This window comes from Anopheles coluzzii, chromosome X (genome assembly GCF_943734685.1).
Source record: "Anopheles coluzzii chromosome X, AcolN3, whole genome shotgun sequence".
Taxonomy (NCBI): Eukaryota; Metazoa; Arthropoda; class Insecta; order Diptera; family Culicidae; genus Anopheles; species Anopheles coluzzii.
The window spans coordinates 6,287,800-6,309,033 of NC_064669.1; the positions used below are offsets into that span (position 1 = coordinate 6,287,800).

The 21,234-nt window shown below is 45.6% G+C and overlaps 2 protein-coding genes across 8 annotated transcripts in view; one reads left to right on the forward strand and one right to left on the reverse strand.

Moving 5' to 3' along the window:
• The window catches only part of LOC120961448 (RYamide receptor), a 114,158-nt gene extending 107,772 nt beyond the window's left edge, over positions 1-6,386 (reverse strand). Inside the window, exons 1-2 of one of the 4 annotated variants that reach the window (XM_049609095.1) lie at positions 5,684-6,382; positions 4,304-4,796 (exon numbers count right to left, since the gene is read on the reverse strand). The gene's annotated coding sequence lies outside the window, so the exon portion shown is untranslated. Of the gene's footprint in view, positions 1-4,303; positions 4,797-5,683 lie in introns of all 4 variants that reach the window. The other 3 variants (XM_049609073.1, XM_040385369.2, XM_040385286.2) reach the window with 3 other exon arrangements.
• A 1,920-nt stretch (positions 6,387-8,306) lies between these two features.
• LOC120957984 (E3 ubiquitin-protein ligase ZNRF1-like) overlaps positions 8,307-21,234 on the forward strand; it is a 14,204-nt gene continuing 1,276 nt past the window's right edge. Inside the window, exons 1-7 of one of the 4 annotated variants that reach the window (XM_040380487.2) lie at positions 8,314-8,853; positions 12,223-13,095; positions 14,393-14,678; positions 16,153-16,290; positions 16,735-16,830; positions 18,007-18,112; positions 18,205-21,234. The exon at positions 18,205-21,234 is cut by the window's right edge and continues 1,276 nt beyond it. In XM_040380487.2, the coding sequence (XP_040236421.1) occupies positions 14,579-14,678; positions 16,153-16,290; positions 16,735-16,830; positions 18,007-18,112; positions 18,205-18,262 (498 nt within the window). In that variant the 5' untranslated portion in view covers positions 8,314-8,853; positions 12,223-13,095; positions 14,393-14,578 and the 3' untranslated portion in view covers positions 18,263-21,234. Of the gene's footprint in view, positions 8,854-11,626; positions 12,021-12,222; positions 13,096-14,392; positions 14,679-16,152; positions 16,291-16,734; positions 16,831-18,006; positions 18,113-18,204 lie in introns of those variants that run through there. The other 3 variants (XM_040380505.2, XM_040380523.2, XM_040380513.2) reach the window with 3 other exon arrangements.

Sequence of the window (21,234 nt, forward strand, 5' to 3'; positions counted from 1 at the left end):
TGCGGTTGCGGGCGAAGTTTACATTTAGCAACAAGTTTAGTTGCGGCAGCAACCGCTTAGGAGATTCCAGGTTTTTTTTTGCTATTCCTTCCCTGGTCCCGGGAGAGAATTTGGAGATAATGTGATTTTCTTTTTATTTTTGGTTTACATTTTAATTATGTAAAATATTTAAGAGTTTGTTTATAATGTTGGGTGCATTTGTCAATCAGTTATTACAATACAATGAACTGTTTCGCATATTGATGTATATATGAACTTAATGTAATAGGAATTGAGCTCTATAGCACCCTTGCTGGACAAATCTAATAGGAAATTCCTAATAGGTCTAAAAAGGGTGGCATAGTCTCCAATTTCCATCATATGATGTTCACTTCTCATAAGAAAGAGACAAGGAAGTGTCCCACAACTATGAGAACCCCTGTAAAACCCTGCATTGGCAAATAAACATGTTTATAATGACTTCTTATGATTGCAAAACATCAAATACAATCTTTAAAGCCTGCCATGAACGTTTCATAACCTAAGATTTCAAAATGTTGGCTCAAAATGATGTAATTTTCACCGTCTCGAAAATAAGCTTTCGTAAAAATTTAACATATAATTCGAGCAAAAAAATAGAATGTGCATCCAGGTGAAAAAAAGCCATTTTAATTTAATGTCATGTTTTTAAAGTTAAAGTTTGTACTGTGGAGCTGTCATCAGACTGTGGGTGCCGCTGTAAATACCACAAAATATTTTCGTCAATCTTACTAACTTACCATGCTTAATTATGGCTCAAATTAATCTTTTCTTTTTTTGTGCCAATAATTCAATTTCGATGCAATCATGTATTTACCAACTATTTGCACTCTTGACGCTATGACATGTATTCGAATTACACGTTAGATCATGTAAACGGATTGAATGGTTCCTTTGGTATAAAATAGAAATAAAGGTATGGTATAAAATTTGGTATATAAAATTGGTATAAAATAGAAATAAATAGAAATAAAGAGAATAGAAATGGAGAGAGACTAATTCCACTAATATCAATAACAAAGCATCCAGAAAGTGTTTAGCCAGTAAAGAAGCACACAACGATGTGTTTAGGCTTAAGCATCAGATCCGATTTTCTTTGAAATGAGACTAAAAAGAAGAGTGTACATTATTGAAACGGAGACATTGTATTAAACTGGATAACTTGTTTAGAAATTGAACAACAAAACATCAACCGTTGCTCTATTAGCCTCGTTATGTGTTTGCGCTGTGTTATTCTATGGAACCACTCCCTATTGCTGATACCAGAGATACTGGTATTGTGATAGGATGGGCAATATTATTTGCTTGAATTTTCACCAGCTAGCAACAGCTGGGAGCTACCCTGCCTTACTGTAGCTGCCGTATGCCAAACGGATAGAAGTAGAAATCTTGCTTCATTGCGTTGAGTTTTGTGAGATGAAATTGTGCCATTGCTTTCTTACCCAGTATCATTAGAATGAATGAGGATCTACTTCATTGGAGCTCAAAACAATTTTCATCCTAAGAAATGGTTTAGATTAGAAATAAGATTGTAAGAAATATGCCAATCGCACATTGATGTAATGTTTGATGCTGATGATGGTCCTTCCACTGTCTCCTTCAAAGGTTCGAAACGAAAGGACGAAACTATCTTGTGTATATTTTTAGGTATAATATATTACTTCATTATAATCTCGAGTGGATGATTGAGTACTTTAGAGCTCTCACAATCAGCTCGATAGGGGGAGTGCCATCATCTTACAATTAGTTAGTATAAAACCTCCACAATGCGAGCGCATGTCTCGAAACTTTTTGAAGATGCTCGTTATTTTTTTTTTTTATTTCATATTATTTTGCTCTAAAAGTTATAAAACCGAAAACAAGAAAAAAAAGTCGATGTATGCGGTTGTAATTTCACACTGTTACATAATACAAACAAACAAATTAGCAACAAATTAGTACATTCCACCTTACACTATACTCACACACTTCACTACCACTTTTAACACACAGTGCACATTGCTTTTTGTTTAAATAGGCTCAGGCTTACAGCATTAACAATCTCTCTTGGCATTACATTGAATACATTCCAATTCCCTTAAAGCACTAGGAGAACAAGGAGACACTGCAGGATACCAAGCGTATCGGTAGCTGAACTTCTTCGACCACGACCCAAATCTAACCTGCTTATTTTTGTTGCGTAAACGTTGCAACCTCTGTAGCTGTGTTTAATTGCCTAGGAAACGCGATAGAGGCATAAAACTCTCCATGTAGTAAAATAAGAGATTTGCAAGGCTGCACTTTACGAAACAAAAAGTATAATGCTTGATGAGTGTCTCTCTTTTTCTTTAACCACATCTTTTTTCAGTATCAATGCGTATTTTGCCAAATATTTTATTTCACGAGGTTTATTTTAAATGTATTTCCGATTCCGATCAATTTTTTAATTATTTAGGCCAACTATTCTAAAACAATCAGTTCCATATTAAACAGAGTTTCTGCTCGTTTCAAATAAGAGCTTGCGATGAATGCTACTGTATAAATGCAACACTATCTTTACATCATAAATCTGAGTTATAATCCAATTGGCCCTCGAAAACACTCCCTGGGTATTTTCCAATCGGTTTGAAAACCCATTCCACAAAACGTTCTTCAAACGTATTTGCGTTCTTGTTTCGAAATAATCTGCCAAGCTATCTTAATGCAATTCCTTGCCTACCAAAGAACTGAAGAGTCTCCAATAGTCTCTAATAAATATCTCCATATCCATTGATTCGCACGCACGTTTCAGTTTTAAAGAAATACCGCAAGCACCTCGTGTTCTTGTTCAACAAATGCTTTTCATTATGTTCAATGTAAGATTAAATGCCGTTCGATAGGAGTGTCCTTCTCTAAGCCCTAAGTTAAGGTGTGAAAAAGTCGAGAATGTTGCCTCAATAATTGATTGAAATATTTCAATAATTTGTAGTATATTGAGGCTTGATTGGTCAAGCTTCTTCGAATTTAATGATAACGGAATCTTTTGGAATAGCAAGTACTTTCCATACTTTAGGGTAAACACCAGTCACCAATTCTTCATTAATCATTGATTAAAACTGTTCTCCAATTCTATCCATCTAATGTTGATTACTTTTAAGTTAATTTCCTCATAACTGTTTGCTTAAACGGGTTTTTTTAATCATTAAAAGTTGTCTCATTTTGAGAGATGCTTGAAGCTTTCCTTTTGATGTTGATGTTATTATTGAAAAATGTCGATGGCAAAGGTTTCAATTCAATGTAATAGTTGAGCGCAATGTTTTTTTTTCTAAATAACTAAAGAATGTTTAAACTACAAGATCAATCCCAGTCGAGTGCTTCACTTGTTTCGAAGAAAGAAAGAAACAAAAATCGCTACAGCTTACCATACTCAACAAAATCTAGGAAGCTGCCCGTAAGTATTTATTTGCAAACTGTAAACTGTAAGCAATAGATCGTTAAAATGGCAATCAAAAGCAACGCCGCACTTTCTTCCATCGAAATCAGCTCGATCACAGATTTGCTTACCTTGCGGTGGCAAGGCACGAAAGCGGAACAATTCAAACAATCCCACTCGGCAGCCGGAGCAAACAAGAAACGTTCATTAGCTGCCTTCCCAGGAAGCAACTGGCCGTAGCGCGCCGTACGTCGGCGTACCTGTTGGCCGGAACCGGAACTCCGTACAAGCGCACCCGTAGCCACAGGGCTACAGGCGGTAACGATTGAGCGGATGTAATCCGTTCCTTTTCGCCGAACACACTCCCGCACGCACCACCGGAGCGGAGCGTTGCGTGAGGATCGAACAATTGAAATGTAATTTTTATTGAACAAAGCCACATTGCACTGCTGCAGCAGTCTAATTTGTTTAAGCGCAAGCCGTGGTTTGCCGATCCGATTTAGCAGGTCCTGCAGGAAGATCACAATCGATCCTCTGCACCGGTGTAATCGTTCCGGGTAGCAGCGCATGTAACTCCCTTTTCCAAACTCATGCCATAACACATGACATGAAAGAGATGGAGCAAAAATGAACGAGTCAGTACAATTTGTCCTCTACCTTGCAGGACCGGTGCCGAGCTGGTTCGAGAAATCAACAAAGTGTCATAAAATATTAATTAAATTTCAAACCAACACCGAGAGCACTAATTAATTCACGGAATTCTTTACCCCGATGCCTTTTATCCTACCTTCCAGCTTCGATAAGGGCAGGCTCCGGGCAAAGAAGAAAATGAAAAAAAGGTTCTAATCTATCACAATCTCAATACTCCCCCCCCCCCCCCTTCGCAAGGCTTACCTGTAAATCGGGCGCTCTTATCGGGCAAAATCCCGTCCGAAGGGAAACAATCGAACTAACGAAGCCAAACGCCGCCGGCCCAGCGAAGAAGCTCGGCTCAGTAGGGCGGGCTGCGGGGCCGAGAAGGATGGGGCTGATTGAAGCGGCTGTCGGCAGTTGCTGATGGTCGGCTCTTAAAGCTGTGCAGGAGGGGAGGGGGGCTCTTGCCGTCTCTTGCCGTATGCAAATACGGTGAAATGTTTGATTGCAGAATTGGCCTCTGTTTCTCAATCGTACACTCACTCACTCACTCACATCAACGCAACAACGACACATGGGACCCAGTGGGTCTACGAGCATGGGGCTAGAGGCGACCGGACAGGGACTGGAGGCGCTTGCCATCGCCCGGAGTGCCAAAATCCGGCGGAACCATTGGGTTCTTGTCGCCCGAGAAGAGTTGGTTGGGGTACGCGAAGTGCAGGGTGTAGTGCAGGGGAAAACCACTTTTAATTCACTGCACAGAGAGGAGAAACCGTATCACTTTAATTAGGGAGAGAGAGAGAGAGAGCGCGCGCGTCCGTCCTTCACTTTGCGTCGGCACAAAACACCAGGCGCATCCATCAGGTTGGTGGAAAATTCGATCAAGTAAGGAAATTGAGTTTGCTCAACTGGTGTTTCGAATGAAGGTTGGGCACAGAGAAAAAAAAAACGCTTAAAATGATTTAAACTCAAATGTAATGTTTTTTTTTTGTTTTTGTTTTCTTTAAAAACCCTTTCGCGAAGCAACGCACAAAGAAAAAGGTGGAAAAACATAAAATGCGGCACAGTGAAATAAATCTTGAATGCTTAGCGTCACCAGCAGGAGCCACTCGGCTAATGGCTAACCGTTGTCCCCGCTGTCTCGGGCTGCCGATGTTCACATTGTTCGAGTGTGCCTGCCCGGTACCGCAGTGCACCGGGGGCCACTTCCGTGCGGCGTGAAATGAAGCAGCACAATCGTTACGAATGCAACAATGAAATATTCAATCACTCGCTCGGTAACCGCACATCGGATGCAGATGGTCCCGTGGTACCTGGACGGCGGTGGTTGATGGGCAGACGGCAGTGTCCCGAGCGCTCTCAATAGCTCTCCAGCGCAGCAACCCCTTGCAGCAACTGCAGCACTGTAGTAAAACCACCAAACCGAAGCCTGTGCTTATGCTTCAATCATTCATCCGCTTCTTTCGTTCGTTCTTTTGTCTAGCACGCGTGTTTGAGCCACTGCGGACCACTGGCGGGTTTGAAAAATGTTTGCACACAGCTTCAGCAGACGCGCAACCGATCAGCCAACCCGTGTTTGATCGCCCGCCCCCCCGTAAACAAAAGGCACCTTAAACAGTTTAAACAAAACCAAACCCTTACCGGGAAACAAACCACCCACACACACACACACACACACCACCGTTAAGGGTTTGAATATTTTTGCGGACGGGAGTGGGTAGAAAAGAAAAACCTCCCACAGAGAGAAAGATCACACACGGCGACAGGGCGCGAACCAGGGAGCCGATGCCGAGGATCCACATCCACACCGGTTGGAAGATGCAGAAGTACTGGCCGAAGCTGTGCTGCAATCACGCACAAAACCCGCTGGTGTGCAAGCGCCTGCTTCGCCGCTGCTTTCCCGGCCGAAGCGGGATGGAAAACACGTCGCCTGGACGGTTTTTTTTTTTTTACAACCGACGGACTTTCGTTTATGGCAACGGTAAACGGTGCTGCCAGCCTGCTGTTCCACGATGAAAGGAGTCGGCTGTGCATGTGGGTGTGCGTGACCGGGATGGCTAGCTCGGCGGCAGACGGCAGAAAACTGACAGCATATGGATATAGCAAGGGCAGCAACCCCGTCGGAAAGTGTTTGGGGCATTCTTTTCTCCGAGGGTTTAGGGTAAAATTTGCCCAAAACCCCCTAACTGTCCCTGTTGTGCATCCGTGTGTGTGTGTGTGTGTGTGTGTGTGTGTGTGTGTGTGTGTGTGTGTGTGTGTGTGTGTGTGTGTGACTCAGTAGCAATCAGCAGAAACAATCGAATAAAAGCGTAAAACAATTAAGCCAATCAACACATCACCGAACGTCGGGCCGTTATCGGTTCGGTGCCATAAATGCGACCGTAAATCATTCAGCAAGGGGAAAAAACGCAACACCACCAAACAGACAGACGGCCAGACTGCCCAAACAGAGAGCAAACTGTAATTGATTCATTTGCACGAACATTTAAATTAACAAGTTATGTGTAAAATATCCTTCGATATGCACCATAATTCGTGCACGTTTTGTCTGCTATAAAAAAAATAGCTCAATTTTATAGCAAGGATGCGTGCGGTCGACGTCGGTTTTATTTTACTTCACCGATTTTGATCGACGCTCGAATCCTGCAGCAAGAATGAAACGACTTGCGCGCAAGAAGGCGCACAACCAGACGACATCCTTTCGTCCTTGCGTGGTGTGAAACGCTCGCTTACCTTTTTCGGATGCTTCCATTCCAGTGGATAGTTTTCAGTGGCGTTTTATCCCTCTTTTACCTTACTGCAGCAGCCCACTGCAAGCTTAGATTTACACACCATTCAGTTTGGTTTGAAGCCAGGGAAGCAAAGCAGCTTCATTACAAAGTGTAGGAAAGGCTTTGAGGCGTAGGACTCTTCCCTTTGGGGGAGCGTAATTTCTCAGTGGCTTTCACAGTCTGTCCAAAAGCCGTTCGAAATGCTTTTTTAAAATATTTTCGCAATTAAATGGTCAATTATGGAACCTAAATGCTAGTGCAATGAACCCAACCTTCGAAGGCAACCTATTTGATGTGGGAGGAAGATTCGGTAAAACGATTTGAAAAATGTCGCGTATGATAAAAACGATTAGGTAGTACATGCGGCAAAGCGACTTTAAAAAACAAGACGAAAGAAACTTTGAAAAAAAAAAGCTTTTTTGTTTTTCACTGAACGATGTACTAACAAGCTAACCACTAATAGAGAAACTTTGAAGCAGCAATCAATGAGAAAGCTTAAAGCCACCGTGTAGGAAAGTTGCATGAGAACAGAAACTAAATTCTGTTGAAATGAAAAAGCTTATTGAAATTTGCTCGGGTTTGAACGAGAGTCGGATAGCATCTCCGGGTCAAAGTGTTCCGAGGAATTCCATACGTGTTTGATACCATTTTCTAAATACATCTCTTTATTTTTCTTAACCATCGAAACTGCTAATTATATTATTTCTAAAATTTATTTACACATAGCTTCCTCTCGAAAAGTAAAAAGAACAAATTGTGATATAACTCGTCACGCGAACTATTAGCTAGTTGGCAACAATTCGATTCAAATTAGCCTTAAAAATCTAATCTAAGTAAATCAACGCTATGCCAGAGATATCCCGTTTTCCAGATGTTGTTTTTGCTACAGGTATGTTTTTCCCTGCTTTCGATTTTGCGCTGACGATAGCTGAAATGTTTCTCGACAAATCTTTCACGAAATATTTCAAAAAGATCAAAAATTATGATTGTATCAGGCTTTATGATGGGTAAGTACCTATACACAGTGCTATAAGAAGTAAAAAAGAGCAACGATTCTCTGAAAACTAAATAATATAAACTATGGTCTTGTTGTCATATTTTCATATGAGCTTACTTTTATCTTTGAATGACAGTAACATTTGAAACACCACTCCGGATTCAACATTTACAGTAGGTAAACTGCCAAGTAGCACAAACCATTGTTTTTTAATTAAAAAACAAATTGTTTATCTACACTCCACATTTTCAATACAAATATTCAATACAAACTTTTTAAACTATGTCTAAAAAATAAAACACCTCACATCATTTACGTGTTGTACCAACTCACGCGTGATCGACTGTAAAGCGAATTCACCACCCCATCAACCATTTGTGGTGAGGAACGTGCCATCCGGATCGTACGTAGTGATGGGCAATCTTTCGGGTTGTTTTTTTTCCTCCCCGAACATTTGCGTACACAAGTACACACACACAGAAACACATCCAGTACCTGTGTGCTCTTCGAGAACGAAGGGAAAAAGCACACACACACACAAGCGCTGACTATTGGGCTCCCGTTGGGCCGTCGAGCGTGTGCGTGCGTGCGCCAGAGTGTGTGTTTGCGTTCGAGACGGACAGACGTCTCTTGTGGGCCTCCCAGCGCGAGTGTGCGTTTCTTGTGATTTGGTAAAGATGAAAAGATAGCCGCACGGTCTGCGACGAACCGACGACGGAGCGTGTATCACAAGCCGTAATCTGTGCAGAAGCGTGAATTAGGAAGGCTGTGTGCGGTGTGTGTTTGTAAGGTTGGATGTGGGGCCTACCAGTCGGCAGCAGCAAAACGTAACAGTCTAGCGAGCGCCTGGTCCAAGCAGGCGACGGAGTGTAAAAGACGTGCACAGGCAGCACACCCACAGGGCACACTGTGTCACCGGGAGTGGTAACAGCTCCCGAGACCACGGGAACGGAACTCGAAAAAAAAAACACCCAGCCACCGTCGTCAAACAGCTTTTTGCGGTCCCCTGTGTGTACCGCCCGCAGTTGCGGATATCCGGAAAGGTAAGGGATGTGTGTCCGTATGTAGGTGTGTAGCGAGCTCTACCTATGTGGGCGTGAGAGAGGGGGGGGGGGGGAGGGTTGATTTTGGTGTGTGGTCTAGCTGAGGCGCGGGTGGTTGATTTTTCTGTGCACAAGTGCAATAAGCAGCAGAGCAAAGGGATCGGACACACACAAACACACGCAAGACCACAGTGGAACGATGGCATCCAATATGCACTCCCCCGTCGTAACTGCACCGTCATTGTGTGTGTGCTTGGTGTATGTGTGAGAATTCTGCTATGCCTGACTTCCCTTTTTTTCTTGACCACCTTCCGCGCCGCAACCTCTCTCTCTCTTTTGCTCTACTCGTCCAATTTCAACAACACTCCGAACCCTCCTTTGTTCGGCCATCCGTTTCATGTTAAACCGCCACCCTGCCTGTAATCTTCAAGCCCCACAAACGAAAACCCCTCGAATCCATCAACATCAGCCGAGGAAGACGAATTTCAAACAGCAACGCAATAGTAAGTGGTTGCGCTCGATTTTTCGCCTGCCTGGCTGGCGGCGGCGGCTGCTGGTGATGCCTCCTCGCCGTTCGATTATATTTCCTGTTCTTTCTGTGAGTTTCGCGAGCGCACTCTTTCTCTCTCTCTCTCTCTGGTCAATGTTGGTAGCATGTGCTTTTGACATTTTGTCCAGCGATCGAGCGAGTGATAGAGAGAAGCTGTTTGAGGGTTGCGAGTGGGAAAGGGGAAGGGGTGAAGAAGAATCGCTTCTTAAATACGAAGCTTTCATCGCAGTGACACAGAGAACAGGCGAGAAGCGCAGATTTGAAAGTAGGCATCCCTACTTCCCAACCAAGACCTCCTCCCAGGTTCCCCGGATCTATTGCGCCTTCACAAAAGCCTCTGCCACACATACACGAACACCCCAAAAACCTTCCAGAAGTGTCACTCGGGGTGGGCGCTGTTGTACCTTTGTGTGCGTTCGGGAGGGCAGGAGAACTGCCCGTCCAGTTCCAGGTATCGAAAACCATACAGCACAGGAAACCATGGAAGTCTTGCGAAATGCACTAGTAAAAAACCTCAAGCACACACATTGGCACGCTTTGGTTTCCCCAAACCCCCCCCCCCCCCCCAATCTCCCCTACTCCTTACTCAAAATTTCAATTTAACGCGATTTTCCAGTGCAAACGCACCCGCCAGACGTCGCCGTGTGATAGTGGTGTGCTTGTGTGTGCAGCTCTACCAGCGAGGCAGCACTAGTGGAAGCAGTGCCAATGCAGGATCAGTCACCCATCCCCCTCCCCTTTTGTCGCCCGATCTTTCGGGACTGTCCGTTGTGTGCTTTTGTCTTCTGAAGGCAATGCCTACTCTGTTGATTGTGTGAATTCGCATCATACGCCACTTTTTGTGTGCTGTGTATGCGTGTGTTTTGTGATTGCAGAGGTTATTCCTTTTGAGCTAGAAAGAAAGTTTCCTCGATAGTATAGTGGTCAGTAAGCCTGCCCAGCGGCGACCGAAGTTAGCGGCGCACTGAGAACAGATAGCAGCGACACACTAGATCAGATACACAAAATTTCCCTACCCATACACGGCGATCGGTTCGTTTTTTATCCGAGTTGCGTCAGGTAAATGCCCCCGTTCCCTGTCACTCGGACACGGCTTTATCTTTCGTCTCGGGACCCGGTCCCCACACGCATACAAAGCGAAGCGTCATCTAAATCGCAAACCGCGGCACACATCATTGCTTTCCAATTCCGATCCAATTCTTTCTCTATCTGTGTTTGTGTGTGTTTAACGTTGGTGTTGTCGTAGGTGGTGGTGCGCACACTGTGTCCCAGAGATCGAACTATATTTAATTGCTTCCGCAACCGTAAGTCATCGACGGACTGGGGTTGATGGAGGGCAAATGGTGGTGCTGTGGGGGAAGCAGGGCCAACCAAATCTGTCTCTTGCTGCTCTCCCTTCCCAAGCACTCCGGTGGCGGAGATTGCGGCGCTGTTAAGTGGTTACCCTTATAATCACGCGTTATCAAAAGCAAACAAAAACAACAACATCGCACACACACATACAAACACGCGCGCTTGTGCCTCTTCCACTTCGCTGACTTTGCCGCCCCTCTGTCCAAGGATGGCCCATTTCAGTGTAGATCATTGCTCGCGGAAGTACAAAGCACGCACGCACACACACACAGCGAGAACGACGCATATCTCTTGTTTGGTGACGCAGAACGCTTCTTCTGTGCTGGTGTGTGTGTGTGTGATCGATCAGCAGTAAAACCTCTTTATGCGTAATGAGGCACAAAAACCGTGCTTCTCTTATCAGTGCCCTTTCTTAGGCTCATTTTCTAATCACACACACACACACCCACGACCACGAGCGAGCGACACGTTTGTGTGTTGGCAAGAATGAGGTTGTTTTCATTTCGTACTAGTGTTTGATAACTACGTCTTAGCCTTTTTTTTAAATTGTTTGTTTGTTGAACCACATTAGCCAACACACACACAGAAAGATCCGCTTTCAGTGCAAAGGTGTTCGATTTCGGGCTTGAACCGTGCCGCGGACGAAACCGGATTCCGAGGATTTCCCCCTCCTAGCAGTATGTTGTGGTGGCGGAGGCTTTTTCGACCTGTGTTCTGTTCGCAGTTGCGACACAACGATCCGCGCGCACATCAGCTGTCAGTAGGTGGCCCCCTGTCAGAAACGCTGCTGCTGCTGGTGCTAAGTTCTGTGCGCACACAGGAAAAAGGAATCGTTCGATCCCCGCTTCAGTGGTAGTAGCAACGAGGGGGTGTACAAAAGGTCCAGAAGGGAGACGGGCAGGATTCGCGCAATCGGATTAAGTTGTATACGCTTGTCTCCGTTGCTCGCCCGCTCGCATTTCCGCACTCACAAGCACGCATACAACTATTGTCTTATTAATAGCCATCGTGTGTGTATGTGTGTGTGTGCGTCTGTGTTTGATAGCGTATCGGAGAAGAGGCAAGACCGATTGTTTTGGGTTTTCGTGTTTCGTCGCATCGGTCGCTTGTACGCGCAACTGTGGCGCGTGCCTCTGTGTGTGTGTGTGTCTATTGTGCGAACTTGACATTTCAACGGCACGGTGAGCGCATGAACGAGTGAGCGAGCCCTCCCCGAGTGAGTGAGCATCGTAGGTGGCATCGCGAAGCTGACGGAGCAATTTTTGTGCGTGTGTGTTGAAATTCTTAATTATTGTCCACTCTATTAGCTTTGCAATAGAAAACAAATAGAAAGCCTGTGCCATACAGCCTGTAAAAGAATGAACCTACAACTGTCTTTAATAACATTCCTTAACGTGTGTGTGTGTTTTTTTTTCTATTTTGCTTCTCTTTCTCTCTCTCTCTCTCTCTCTTCTTTCGTTGTACAGCCCAGCTGTGTTCATCGAGCCGTCGTGCGTGAATTTGCGTGAGAGTGACCAGTGAGACGGGCGACGTTTCGTTCTACCGTTGTTTGTTGTTGTTGTTGTTGGCGAAACAAAAGACGGTGCCGAGTTTCGTTGCCTCGCAACAACACCCATCCCCGATCCCCACGGGCCCATCCAATCACGACAGTCAAACAGCGGACCCGCCAGCACTCAATCTCACCGAGGCACAATATTAGTACTTGATCTGACCTGATCAGTCTTGTTCGTCGTGTGTTTGTGTGTGTGTGTGTTGGTGATATTGTGATTCGAGGGCGAACAGCGAAAGTGTCCGTGAGTCAGAGCGGGCGGGCCAAAAGGAAGGAGAACACAATGGTTGATCGCTTTTAGAAAGAAAAAAACAACCCCGCACTCTGCCGTTGTGTGCGTCTCTGTGCTGTGATTTGCTGTGCGTGGAACGACGATCGAAAAGCCCAGTGTCCCCCAGTGAGTGTGTGTGTGTAAAACTAATAAAACCCATCAGCAAAGGAATTTTGCTTGTGCAAGAGCCAGATAGACAAAGCTTGTGTGTGTGTGTGTGTGAGTGAAGGTAAAAAAAATCATTTGGCGAAGCAGCAGCGAAGTTCCGAGAAGCGAGCTCCCGGCACCGCAAAACAATCGTTTTGACAGCGCGTGAACGTGAGCAGAGGCAGCTAGTAGTGAGCGCGCGCCGCCCGCCTCGTGAGCGAACGGAAAACGTCAGGCGTCATTCTCACCGTCGTCGTCGTCGTCGTCGCAGCGAGCAGCACAGGCACAGGCACAGGGTCGTGTTAAAATCTGTGTCCCCGTGCGTGTGTGTTGTGTGTGCGTGTCCCTGTGCGTGTGATTGTTATACTACGGGTGAGCACACAGAAAATCTTGTGCAATAATCTAGCCAACCTTTTTCGCTTTCCTAGGCTATTCTCACAGGGGTGTGTTTGTGTGTGTGTGTGTGTGTTTGTCACTTTTGTCCTGCTAGAGGTTAGCGTTTCGCGGATGGAAAGAAAAGGCTAGGGCGACGGTGGGGGGCGGGGGGGGGGTCTTGTTGTCCTCCCGAAGGGCAGCACCGGATCGCCCCCGCCTAGCCTCTTCCAAAGCCTAGACTGCGCGTCTGTGTGTGTGCGTGTGAATGCCTGTCCGATCAACCTCTCCGTCCTGTCATCCACATCAACAACAGAAGAAAAAAAAAGCGCACACACACACAAAAAGCAGCAATTCTCTTCGTGTTCAACTCTCAGTTGCTGTAGCAGAAGGAAGAAGGAGAACGAATAAAAAAAAATAAAAGAAAAAAGCAGCGGAAGCCAATTACACCACCAATCGGTGGTGTGTGAGAGTGTGTGTGTGTCCCGTGTGTCTGTTTTATCTAATAAGCGCCAGGAACGCGCGTCTCACTGTGTGCAAACGGTGCTGTAGGTGTGCGTGCGCGTGTTTGGTTTGTCAATCTGCAAAAAAAAACGAAGAAAAAACACACACACACGAACCACCACACCAACCCCCCGGGGGCGACAGCACCAGCAGCGCTTTGTCCCATCGCGAGCAGAGGGAGCCCGATCCCGACCAGGCTGTAGAGATATACCTCGGCGACTGTGTGCAACAAACACACAACAACAGCACAACAAGGAAAAGAACACGAAAGAAGCCAAAGGGTTGTTGGCTATCGCTCAAACGCGCCTCCCGCGACGACGACCACCCCGTTTCCCGGGGCCCCAGATATTGCAAATAGTGCACGGTGCATCTTGCACGTGTGTTTGTGCCCTCCCCCCCCCCCCCCCTTTCTCAGTGCATGCTCCCATTTCCGGGTATGATCGGCTTCCCGCCGGCGCTTTCCTACGATATATACCGTCTTTGTTGTCTAGCACTTTTCCCCGATGGGCCTTTCGGGGATCCGGGCGGGGTGCGCGACGACATTTACACAACGGATTGTCGCCGTCCGCTCACCACCAGCAATCAAATCGTCCATCAAACACGCACACACACAGACAAACGCGGCACTGTGGCATTGGAAGGGGAACCGCGTCGAGCAGAGCGGGCACACTTCCAGCCCATCCAGAGAAATTGTTTCTTTCATTCACAAACATTTCCACCAACCCACCAACTGCTCGATCCAACGCAACGCTAATGTCTTTTCCCCCCCCCCCTCCACATTCTTTCTTTGTAGGAGCACAGAGCGTGATTGACCATCAAATAAGAGCAGAAGAGAAAACCCGGCAGCGCGCGCGCCGCCGCCAACAGGGGCGGACCGTTTCATCACACGCGACTCCATCACCCACCCACCCACAGAACAGGCGCGTCCAGTTGCGGCGCGGTTACGCGAGCGAACGGTCGTTTGAATGAACCGGCGGCAATGGGAATAAAGGCGAGCACCGCGAATGGAGGACAGCAGAGTCCCCGGGCACGCACCTTCTCGACCAGCAGCAGCAGCGATGTGGTGTCCGGCACCGCAGGTACGCCCGGCCCCAATCCCGCGCGGCATCCCCGTTTGGCATTCACCCCTCCACCCCCCCAAAAAAAAAAAAAAAAAACAAAAGGAAAAAACTCCTATCTACTGTTTCGGTTATTGTTGCCGGGGGGTTTGTTTTGTTTTTTTTTTTTTTTTTTTTTTTTTTTTTAAACCATCATCTCTATAGCCGCCTACCTCAAATGTTTTGCCTTTTAAATGATTTTTAATTTTTTGATAGAATTCCGACGTTGTCTGGAAACGTTACAAATGCCAGGATAAGCCTTGTTTCCATTCAGTTAAAAAAATATAATTTTACATTGTTTTACAATATTTTTTAACAACATTTCAATTCGTATCCCCTACTTCTATAACGACCCACCCGAGTTGGTAATACATTTTGTAATAGAAGTTTATCTTTTCGCGACTGAAAAGCGATTCTGTTCGGTTTTAGCAGTGGTATAGATGTAACTAATTTAGGAAAGAGTTGTTTTATATTTATATTATTCGTACAATTTCAAACTTTATTAATCATCTTAGACTATACCTGGCAACACAGATACGCATTTTCGCACAGAATATAACATTTTATCGATAGAAGTTAATATAATTAAGGAAAAGGATAACGTATAACACATAATTTAAAAAAAACAAATCTTAGGTTCTATGCAAAACACAGATCCACTCAAAAAAAATAAGTCTATGCAGGTTTTCGAATCATGTAATACAATAGGCCAACCGGTTAGGGAAATGTTGCAAATCGAGTAAGGGAATATTCCAAGCTCCTAGATAAACTACTTCATTTAATGAGCAACTTCAGCGGCCCCAAAAGAACAGCCATTGAAACGTTCTTACGTCATCAGAATGTCGCCTTAGCCGTTAACAGATCCGGTTCGAAGGACCAAATTGTGTAGCGCTCAATTTAAAGCACTATTTAGGCGGGTTTCGGAGTAGCGCGCATATTTTTTTTAAATTGATAATTCTACGGCATCACGGTTGCTAGCAGAACCGAAGCGAAATGCTTTTCCGTTGTGGAAGTTGGCACACACAAAAATGTGCGACATGTTACAGAGGTAATGGAAGAAAAGCCAAACAGCCCAAGAAGTACGTTTTTCATTCCGGGGGGGGGGGATGATGAGCAAATTGTACGACCCGCCCCGGGATAGGTGGTCACACAAGTAAGGGTTTTGGTTATGGAGAAGATGGGCAGCGCCACTTGTTCCTTGTTTGGTTCTGTTTTTAGCATAAATTGTCCGTTGTACGGTGTTGGATCGCTTGTTATTCTCCTGTGCAATTATCGCTTGTGGGATGTGTTTGTTTTTTAGCTTCTTTCATCCTTCATCACCAACCCCTCGCACGCAAGCACCGTTTTTCTGTTCTGCACCTTTCATTTTCTGCACCTCACACAATCGAAACCCCAAAAAAGAAACCAAAGCAAAACAAAACACACACAATCCGTATTGTTTCCATTTTCTCTGTAGGCGCACCGTACGAAATATCGTCCGCTAATCCCGATCCCGATAGTAGCTCGGCGGAAGAAAATGCCGCGGCTAGTGCTCCGCTTGCTTTGGGAAGAGTGTACGCAACATCACTACCTACTCATATCTGGTCAATCAATGGTGAGTTTCGGCCCCCCTCCCCCCCCCCCTTCCACCCTTCCATTGTCCTTCCTCCCACGTCATTCACTTGCTAGACAAACGGTTTTCAAGAAAGGAAGAGCCCCGCTTGCGTCTCCCACAATCGCCCTTCACAGAGCAGTTCGCGCTCATCCCATCTCGTTATAGTAGCCTGCCCTTTTGCGGGACGGCAGAAGTGGCTGGGAGGGGACAAGAGGGGATGCATCGATGGGCGAAAGGGCGGATCGTGTGTGGATCCTGTGTAACGCTTTTTCCCCTTCTCGCTGCTTGCTTTGTGGCCTGGTCCGTCCGCTGGGGGAGCGACCAAGAGATGGCAAACTTTATCCGACCAAAGGGATGGGAACAGGCACTGCAGAGCGATAGCGAAATGATGGCTTGGATTAATCTAAACTGTTTTTTTTTTCCTTTTTCTCCACCCCACTGCAGGTATAAAATGTCCAGTATGTAGCAAATTTGTGACGCCTGACGACATCGAGTGTCATTTAGTAATGTGCCTAACGAAGCCTCGCCTATCATATAATGGTATGAGTGTGTTTGTAGTAGCGATGGGGTAAATTATGTTCTCGTCGGAATCGATTCCGGATAGTAGGTCCGGAATCAGTTTCCGGAATCGGCATTGGCTCCGAAATCGGGTTCGACATCCTCATAAGAATGGACGTTTGGCTCCAATGACGCGTATTGGATAGCCGCCAAGAATCAAAATTTGCTTGTAAACGATCCATTCTCATGCAGATTGCCGGGCTGATTTCGCTTCTGAAACTTCGTATTTCAATTCAAAAAAATGATTCTCATTCCAGAGCTAATTCCAATTCTGGAGTCAATTCTGATTCCGTTACCGCAGCAGATTGCGATTCCCGGATCGATTCCGATTCCGGAGCCGATTCTTATTCCGGAATCAGAATCGATTCCAGCATCGGAATCGGAATCAATTTCAGCATTAGAATTGAATCCAGTATCGCAATCGGAATCAATTCCAGTATCAAAATCGGAATCGGAATCGATTCCAGCAGCGGAATCGATTCCAGCATTGGAATCGGAATTGATTCCAGTATCGAAATCGGAATCGATTCCAGTTTCGGAATCGGAATCGGAGTTGATTCCAGTATCGGAATCGGAATCGATTCCAGCATCGGATTTGGAATCGATTCCAGTTTCGGAATCTGAAACGATTCCACCATCGGAATTGGAATCAATTCCAGTACCCAAATCGGAATCGTTTTGCAGTATCGGAATTGGAATCGATTCCAGCATCGGAATCGGAATCGATTCCAGCATCGGAATCGGAATCGATTCCAGCATCGGAATCGGAATCGATTCCAGTTTCGGAATCAGAATCGATTCCAGTTTCGGAATCGGAATCAATTCCAGCATCGAAATCGGAATCGTTTCCAGTATCGGAATCGGAATCGATTCCAGCATCGGAATCGGAATCAATTCCAGCATCGGAATCGTTTTCCAGTATCGGAATTGGAATCAATTCCAGTATCGGAATGGGAATCGATTCCAACATCGGAATCGGAATCGATTTCAGCATCGGAATCGAAGTCGATTTCAATATCGGAATCGGAATCAATTCCAGCATCGGAATCGGAATCAATTCCAGCATCGGAATCGGCTCCGAACTTGATTCCGAACACGGAATCGGAACCGCGCAGGTCCTCCTGTTTTGTTTCCTAACCTTTCCTTTTCCTTTTCCAGAGGACTGTTTAACCGACGCAAAGGGCGAGTGTGTCATTTGCTTAGAGGATCTATCTCCTGGTGATATCATTGCTAGACTTCCGTGCTTATGCATCTACCATAAAGTGTAAGCTGACCATGCACATGCACAAACAGCAGTTGCCGATTCCGTTTAACTCACACCTTTCCTTTTGTTTCTGCTCTCGCCCGCCCGAACAGATGCATCGACAAATGGTTTGAAGTGAATCGTAGCTGCCCGGAACATCCGGGCGATTAGTGGAATTCCAATTTGTAACGAAAAAACAAACACAGCAACATCAGCCGCAGCAGCAGCAGCAGCAGCAGTAGTAATGAATTTGCAAGAAATGAAACTTTAAACTGCAAGAAGCCGTACTACACCCCACGCCCCCTTCCCGGCCGGCCACCGAACATCTTTTTTTTATTTTTAGGGGGAGGGGGAGACACAGAGAGAGAGAGAGAGAGAAAGAGATCGTGTGAAAGAGGAGATGAGCTCGATTGTATGTGCGGTGTGGTGTGCATGTGCGCCTGAAAGGACATTAAATGGAACGGCGCGAAACAGGAATCACGGAATTAGTAGGACGGTACGACGCTTCCCGGCAGCAGCAGCAACACGAGCGAGCATGGTGACGGAGGGTGACGCAGCATGCCGACGGTGGAATGGTGCGGCAACTACCAGCACGTAAAACACTGCGGGACGTTCAATGCTGTTGATGGTGTTTTTTGTTGTTGTTGTTGTTAATGTTTGTTATCGAAACCCGTTTGTTATTTGCGCAGAGCGTCAGCAAGGTAGGGACAAGAGAAGAACGTCCCGTCCGAGACGGGATGGGCAGGAGGCAGGGTTTCTTTTTTCCGTTCCGACTGTTCCCAGTTACAATTTTTATCGCCTCGGCCATTGCTTTGACTATTTTCCATATTGATTACGCAACAACAAAAAATACACACAATTACACCTTACCGTTTCTTACGTAGACCCGATCGGTTTAGCTTACTTTACTTTTGCACACCGAGCACGCTCGCAGCGCAACTAAACCCCATTTGCTCAACGCCCAACGGACGAAATAGCGGTGCAAAATTGGACATTTAAATCCGCTTTTTTGGTTTTGTTTTGGGATTTTTTTTAAATTACTATTTTATTTTCTCTTTCCCCTTAATACGCGCGTCAAATTCAGCACGAAAAAATAAGGACGCACTTTACATTGGATTACTTCTTTTTGTCCTCGTAATTTACCACCTCATCGGTTTAGGGCGACGCTGACAAAATCGTTTCTAAAGCGCTTGGAGGTCGGCGGCGGTGGTGCAGTACCCCCCAGTAACCAAGATCTCTTCTTGTTCTGTGCAAGGCAAAATAAAAAAAACTAAACGAAATGAAGAAAAACACACACACACACAGGTGTAAAACATTCGTAAATAGAGGTGGAAACATTCTTTTTGGCGTTGGTGCCCCTCTCGGGCTCCAGAGCACGCTCTTTAGCCGGGCCCAAGGTAGAAAAGCGAAAATAGGTGGCGCCCGCAAAAAGAAAACGATTAAAAAAAAAACAAAAAAACAAAACAAAACAAATGCAGCAAAAATGCAACACCCAACTAGCTAGTGACATATGTCAAAAAAAAATGGAAGAGAAAGGCAGAGAAACAATTAAAACCCATTAAAATATAGCTCTTGTACATAAAGGCTCTAATTAGTGTACAGCAGGACGGATGATTGGATGGACCGGACACAGACACACACACACATACACACACAGGCAGCGGTGTGAGGAAGAAGCTGAGTGCCCAGAGTGTGTGCAAGGGGTATCGTTTGCCTGGTCAGCCGAGAAGCAAACAAAAAAGAAAGAAAAAAAAGGCGGCAGCAAGCAATTTTTGGTACACAGTCAGAGGTAGTACGCGCAAAATTGGAGCAAACGTGCCTGAAAGCAGCGAACTGGGCAGAATTTACCCCCCCGCACACACACACACTTATACACCAGGATCATTTAAAAAAAACAAAAAAAATCTACTGAAAGCGGAGCTTACCAACAAGCAGAATGCAAACAAAAAAAACAAAATCAGACAAAAAATTAGGAAAAATTAACAGAAAGAGAGAGTGAGAGAGAGAGAGAGAGAGAGAATGAAAAACAAGAACTATGGGCTTTCAAATGCTAGTGGAAAAATTGCTGCGTGTGGCAGGGAATTTGCTGCTGTGAGGGAGAGGGGGTTGCTTGACTGCCTGCTAGCGCTGCCAACTGTTCGCTGCTGGTTAGAACTGTGCGCTCGGGGTAAGGGGTCGGTATTGTAGTGAATGGAATTATTGTTTTTTTTTTTAGAGTGTGTAGAAGAGAGAGACAGAGAGAGAGAGAGAGCAGAGAGATAAGGAGAGAAATGGAAGCTCCCAGAGGGGGGGGGAGGGGCATGTATATAGTAGGCACAATAGTCAGAGGCAAAAGAGAGAGAGAGAGAGAGAGAGAGAGAGAGAGAGAGATCGAGAGAGAGAGAGAGTCAAGGTGCTAAACATAACCGAAATCCAGGCGAAAAAAAAGGAAGAAAAAAAAACATTTGAGTAGTGCATTGCGGATAGGAGGGAATGGGGAGCAGGAAGGTAGTGTGCGGCGAGCCATGAAATAAGGGACGCATCTATAGAGCAATATTAATTAGCAGGGAGAACGAAGTGGAGCGAGGCCGGCAACAGAACTGTTTAACCCTTCCCCTCCCTCCTCCCCCCCCCCCCTAACATGTGGGAGCGGCCGCTAAGTGTGATACGATAGTTGGTTTATTGGTAAGTTGGGCGGGCGGCAGCAAGAGTTCACGAAGCCTTTTTGTGCAAAACGAAACGAAAAGCAGACGCAAAACCCATTTTCTCTAAAAGAGAAAGAGAGAGAGAGAGATAGGGGAATTGAAGGCAGAGAGAATGAATTAGTAAAATAGCTGGCATAAATGGCAATCCAAGGGAGGGCGGGGCGGCGGAATGATAACATTATCTCTCACACACGTGTTAGTGGTATCGACCTTATAGCTTTAGACAGAGAGAGAGAGAGAGAGAGAGCGCCGAAGAGAAGAAGCACGTTAAAGGAAAATTAAACGATACCTAGAAATAGGGCCCACCATAGGAGAGGGAACCACACCACAACGCCCCAGAAAAGAAGTTACAGCAACAAAAAAAAAACAAAGCAAAAAACAAAGAAAAAGGGAAAAGAAAAGCAGTGGGGGATTTGGTGGAGGGAGGAGGTCGTGCGTTGTGTGTCATACCTTTTTGTG